This window comes from Aptenodytes forsteri, unplaced genomic scaffold (genome assembly GCF_000699145.1).
Source record: "Aptenodytes forsteri isolate BGI_AS27 unplaced genomic scaffold, ASM69914v1 Scaffold167, whole genome shotgun sequence".
Classification (NCBI taxonomy): domain Eukaryota; kingdom Metazoa; phylum Chordata; class Aves; order Sphenisciformes; family Spheniscidae; genus Aptenodytes; species Aptenodytes forsteri.
Window position 1 is genome coordinate 1,272,538 of NW_008795926.1, and position 5,695 is coordinate 1,278,232.

General features: G+C 50.0%; 1 protein-coding gene across 1 annotated transcript in view; it reads left to right on the forward strand.

The window, feature by feature from the left end:
- Positions 1-5,695, forward strand: part of LOC103903788 (T-cell activation Rho GTPase-activating protein-like) — a 15,516-nt gene that overhangs the window by 1,281 nt on the left and 8,540 nt on the right. The window contains 1 exon segment of the mRNA XM_009285053.1: positions 116-250. Coding sequence (XP_009283328.1) covers positions 116-250 — 135 coding nt within the window.

The window sequence follows — 5,695 nt, forward strand, 5'->3', positions numbered from 1 at the left end:
GGGAACCTCCACCCGCTGCCGGCCGGAGAGTCCGGGGCAAGGGGATCCCCTGGGTGGTTGGGGGGGCGGGCGGGTGTGTTCAAAGCACTCTGACCCCCTTTTTCTTGCCCCGCAGCTGAGAGGGCCCAACTCGGCACGCCCCAGAGGGAGCGGCGTGCAGCCGGCGGCGGGGTTTCGTCTGCACCGCCGGTTTCAGGCCGAGTCCAACCATGCTCACCCTGTGCTGGAGAAAGTCCCGCATGAGATACCGGTGGCGTTCAGGGGTCCGGCACTAGCCTGGCTGGGGTGGGGCTGGGGGGAAATCGGTTGCTTTACCGGAGCCACCACGGAGAGAAAGCTGTCTGGATCCGTTGCAAACTACCAGGGGATATCCTAGTCATCTAGACCAAATTGCTCACGTTTCTACAATGAACTGATGTATATATATACGTCTGTCCTCCACAGGTACACTGTGTGTTTCAGCAAACTCATAACATGTTTCAATCCTTTGTTTGTCTCTGTTAATAAAGTCACTGTTCTGATGACAGTGTTTTGGAAGAAGTTTTAATTTCACGCATGGGAATCCCTAGCACTCGGAGGGAGAGGCTGAGGGTTACTCCAAAATTACTGCAACCACCTGCATTACTGTGTGCTTTAGCCGGGCTGTCAGCCAGGTCAGGACAGGGCTGGAAACTGAGGTTCATGTCTTCTGGCGCTGGCTCGGCCAATGGCTGCTCCCTGCCCCACGGGTGCCCAGGGGGACTGTGATGAGCGCAGACACTTTGGACCTCAGGTTTTCCCCTGGGAGAGGGCAGGGTTCATCCCAGCTGCAGGGACCGGGCTGGGGAGGCAATGCAGGGGGGCAACCACCATGGGCTGGATCATCTTTGCTGCTTTGCGTTTTATTCCCGTAAAAGAGGGACCACTGAAGGAACTTGTGCCTCTCCCTGGGTCACAATTTATCTGTGGGTGTCTGTGCCAGAATCAGCTCTTACTTCTACTAGCAGGGAGATGAGGGGCTGCATGGGCCAATGCAGATGGGGGGGAAAAGCACTCCTCCAAACAGGCTTCATATTTGGTGCTGAAGAGAGCACAAACTTAAGTGAGAAACCCAGAGACTTGTGAGAAAAAAGAGATTTCTGCAAGGCACTTGCTTTACTCCTGAAGAGTAAGAGCGCATGAGCAAGCCTGGCTGAAACAGGTACAGAACAACTGACTTCAAAAAGAACCATGCCACTGTTTGTTTTGTTATCATTATTACTATTATTGTTGTTACTATTATTGTTGGTTGGTTCTTTTGGTTTTGTTTGTTTGTTTGCTTGTTTGTTTGCTTGTTTGTGTTTTCCAGGACAGGGATGAGCTCTTCTTAGCCCAGAGAAAGAGAAAATAAACAGCAGCTGGAAACTTCCAGAGAGAGTGTGAAGGCTGGTGGAGTGGATGGGGCCACAGGGCTGGGGGATGCCGTGCACAGACAAGGTAATACCAATCTGGGGGGCTGTGTAGGTTGCGGGGGGCGGGGGGGAGTGTTAAAGTAGGGCAGGAGCCATGGTGCAAATGGTGGGAACGCTGTTCAGGGAGGACTTTACAAAGAGAAAGGGATATGAAGTGAGCAGGGATGGAGCAGTGGGAGTTTCCAGGCAGAGGTGGTGACCAGCTGTGACTGCAATTTTTGTGCCCGTGGGAGGGTGCTGGCCTGCGGGGGAGAGGTGTGACAGTGTATTCGCAGGGCTGAAGGCTTGTGTTAGGTTTTGTAAATTGGTAACTGTGCTTCTGGATGTCTTTATGGTATTTCCCAGAGACACTGTAGAGGCATTTATTCTTGATTTCTTGTGGAATAATGAAATAATTTTTGTTGCATCTGTGTTTGGTTCCCCCTGATGCCTACAGTAAAAAGGACTTATATTTAGGTGCTGGATGCTTTCAGGCATGGAGCGCGTAGGCTGGCTCTTTGGTGGTCCCCTCAGCGCTGAGTCCAGCCCCAGGTACCACAGCCATCTCAATGAACTGGGTCCACTGTAGATCATCTCAACATGTAACATTTTTACTGAAGGTTTATTTACACAAAATTGGACTGAAACATGAAATACTGGACTAAAATATATCAAGAATGATTCAGCTTGTGTGTTAATTTTATAGTTCTTGTTTTGCCTGATCATAGTGCTCAAAATTATAAACGTGGTTTAAATAAAGATCAAAGTTATAAACCTAAAACCTAACTTAAGGAAACTGGGATTTATGGTTCACTTGCATGATGCTGTCATTATGAGAATACTCTCTGCATGAGTGTGTGCACCAGCCTGAGGGCTCTTACCACTTTGATTATGCTCATGACCACTTAGATTACATTACAGTTATTTCTATTGCACAGATTGAAAAAAGCAGGTGAGGAGGGAAACCTGTGCTGTGTCAGGATAGAGGTGGCATTTGCATATTTTTCACTCCTAAAATCAATGACATGAGATGACACTGTTTTTCATTTAGAAGATCTCTTGATTTCACCTTTCCTTTTGAGGGGTTTGGACACACTCTGTCATGGTGTTTTAGAAGCAGGGGAGTGCCTATACCTCTGGGGGTCTTCAGTGTCCTTCGAATAGGAAGTTGTAATGTCCTTAGGGGCAACCATGGGCCTCAAGGGCCATTCCTGGCCCCCCAGGGCTTCTCCCTACCCTGCCCATCGCCCAGGACCCCATTTCAGCCCTGCCTGGGGCGCTCAGCCCATGCCCCACTGATGCCATAGGGTGCCGGTCTCCAGCTGCCCACAGCCCTGTCCTGCTCAGCCATGGGCCCCGTGGGCTGATGTGCCAGTCTGGCCTTGGTCCACCCCCATCCCCATCCCCATCCCTGGGCAGGTGCCTGATGCCCCCTGGCCAGCCCTGCTCCCTGGGGGGTGGGATGGGTCTGGCTGTGAGGTTCTGCCCTGCCACCCTGGGGACAGCCCCTAATGGTCCCAGCCCCCAAGCAGCCCCTGCAGAATGCACCCCAGCACCTGACAGGATGCACCCACACGTGCTGTGGGAGATGGACAGCTGGAGGCCAGCTGTCAGTGGTGTACCCCAGGGGCAACACTGGTGTCAATACCGTTTAACATCGTCATTAATGACCTGGGCAATGGTCCAAAGTTAACCATGCAGTTCAATACAGGGAAATGCCCTGGGGACGAATAGCCTCATGCACCAGGACAGGCTCTCTTGGCCCAAGCGGGAGAGTTGGGTCCTACCACACAGCTGAGGACCATGCAGCTCAACAGGAACTTAATGAGGCTTCGTAGCAGTCTCAGCTTCACATCTTCTTTGCAAAGGGTCTGGGTTCTGCAGGTATCCCTTTTTTACCCACCTAAAAGAAAGAGAGAGGGGGCAGAGTGGATCCTACCCAGTTCTTTGTGGGCATTGATCCAGAGTACAAGGTCAGTGATGAGATCAACATCAAGGACATGTTCCTCAGCAGATTTCTGGATGAAACAGGAGGACAGTTTTGCAGTCAGCAGAAAGGGGGAGAGCCTCCCAGAGCAGCTTGTGGAGAGATCAAATGCCTATTGCCATGGTTCTGACCTGTTGTGGAAAGACTATTCAGGAATAAACCCTTCTTGGACTATCCTGTGCCTCTGCTGACTCTAGAGTCTGGAGAAAGGCTAATGGAGCCCTGTGGCTCGATTGGGGCACCTATGAGAACAGAAGGCGAGGCTGTCTTAGTCAACATCAGTGAGGGGGCCAGAGAACATACTAACACTTCCAAGGTGGGCTCTACACACCACTTTGCTGAGTGCCCAAAACAAGCACCACAGCTTTTGAGGATTCATCTTGGGCTTAGACAGCAGAAAGAGCTGTAAGAGAGTTTGGACTCAACCCTATGGTTCAGAAATAATGTGTTTATTGAGTATGAAGTAAAAAAACCCAGCTGCCTCAAGTGTCAGCCCATTAGGACTCAACCATGGTAAAACTCCTTGCCTGCTGGCAACTCCATTTCAAGATTGTAATTTTCTTTTTGATTGGATCTTCCAGCTGGAAAGACATGTGAAGAGAAAACTACTCCTGGCAGACTGGCTGGCAGGTCCCTTCTTTCTGCGTGGTGGGTTGACCAGCAGCTTCTGCTGGCCCCACTGCCCAGGGGATCACTGCTGTGGGCCTGGACTCCTCATCAGCTTCTGGGGCTTCTGGCAGCTCCCAGGCACCTGCGTCTGGCTAAATGCATTGCACCCCTCCTCAACTACTGTACACACCAGGACTGAAGCACAAAGAGACATCATGAAAAAGCAAAAAAGTGGTAATTCAAGGTGGTGTTATTTATTACTGATCTCTAAATCCACCTGAAGGAAATAAAAATGAAATATAGTGCTAGAAATCAAGGAACCCATGCAGAAAAGCCATCTCTGTCACTAGTCTAACCCCAACCAAATGATCTAGTTGAATGGCAAGCAGCAGGACAAAGTAGCCCAGCTGGATTGTGCTGTTTGTCTCTTCTCCCTGCTTTCTGTGGGCTTTCCCCATGTTGTACCTGCTAGCACAGAGTGTGATCCACCTTCTTCTGGTCCACCTTCTTCTAGGGCATACTGAACCTCCTCCCAGAAACCACCTAGTCAGAAACTCAAAGATGATAAACTTATATTGCTCATCTGCAGCCAAGTCTTCTCCAGGAGGTTTCCACACAATTCATGGACTTGGTGTCCCTGGTGGAGGCAGAACAGGTGCTGCTCTTCATTAACCAGCATCAGGAAAATGTATGCTTTTGGGTGGCAGCCTCTGGGGTAGAAGATGGGGCAAGTACTGAGAAGACAATTGAGATTCACATCAGGAGAAGTCTCAGAGTTTGGAGATAACGTTGCATGGACACAGTACATTTCACACTCCCCGGAAAAATCCCATGACATTTTCTGCTGGGGTAGGTTTTGCTGCTGCTTGGGTTCTGGGTTTTGTTGTTGTTGTTGTTGTTGTTTTTTCCCCCCTTTCTTTCAGTACCTCATTCTTTGGGTTACCAGAGAAAACAGTTAACATACCAGTCAACACTGATAGAACGTGTCTGTGGATGTTTTCAGGCTGTCTGCCTGTTTGTAACTTGTATGGAAGTACATGATGTTGCATCCACTCAGTTGCTATTCCTTGTAAGGTTTCAGTTTAACAGAAGTAGTGGGGGCTTTATGCCTTTGTGCTGGTGGTGGATGCACCACAGGCTGGAGCTGGGCAAAATAAAATCTGCAGATGAACAAGAGGTGGCAGTGTTGTAACAGAATAAAATTCTCAGCAAGCAGCTGTCTCTCATCTAAATGAGTGTGTTAGCTTAACTGTGATGAATGGGAGGCTGGATTATTCAATTTTGGGGATTGGATTTTTTTTTTTTTATAAAGTAAGTTGGAGCACACTTTGCCTGGCTACAGGATCTGTGACCCCTTACAACCCTCAGCAAATCACCTTTAAACCTAGATCTCTGCAAGATGTGACGACACCCCTTGCTGGCAAGGGATGCTGAACAAAAAGGGACTCGGGACCTGAACAGCCTTACCTGGGACCTTCACCCACCCACCCCCCAATCCCTCACCCCACCTGTGTGAGCCCCATTTCAGCTCAGGCGTAGGCCTTCAGTCCCCAGCCCTGTCTCCTGGAGGCAGCTCAGACCTATGCTGTAGGCATTTTGTCTCCTGCATGGACCCCTCGTCTGGATGTTGTAGCTTGTCTCCAGTCCCATCTCCAGCCCCATCTCCTCTGACTGCACTAGCCCCATCTCC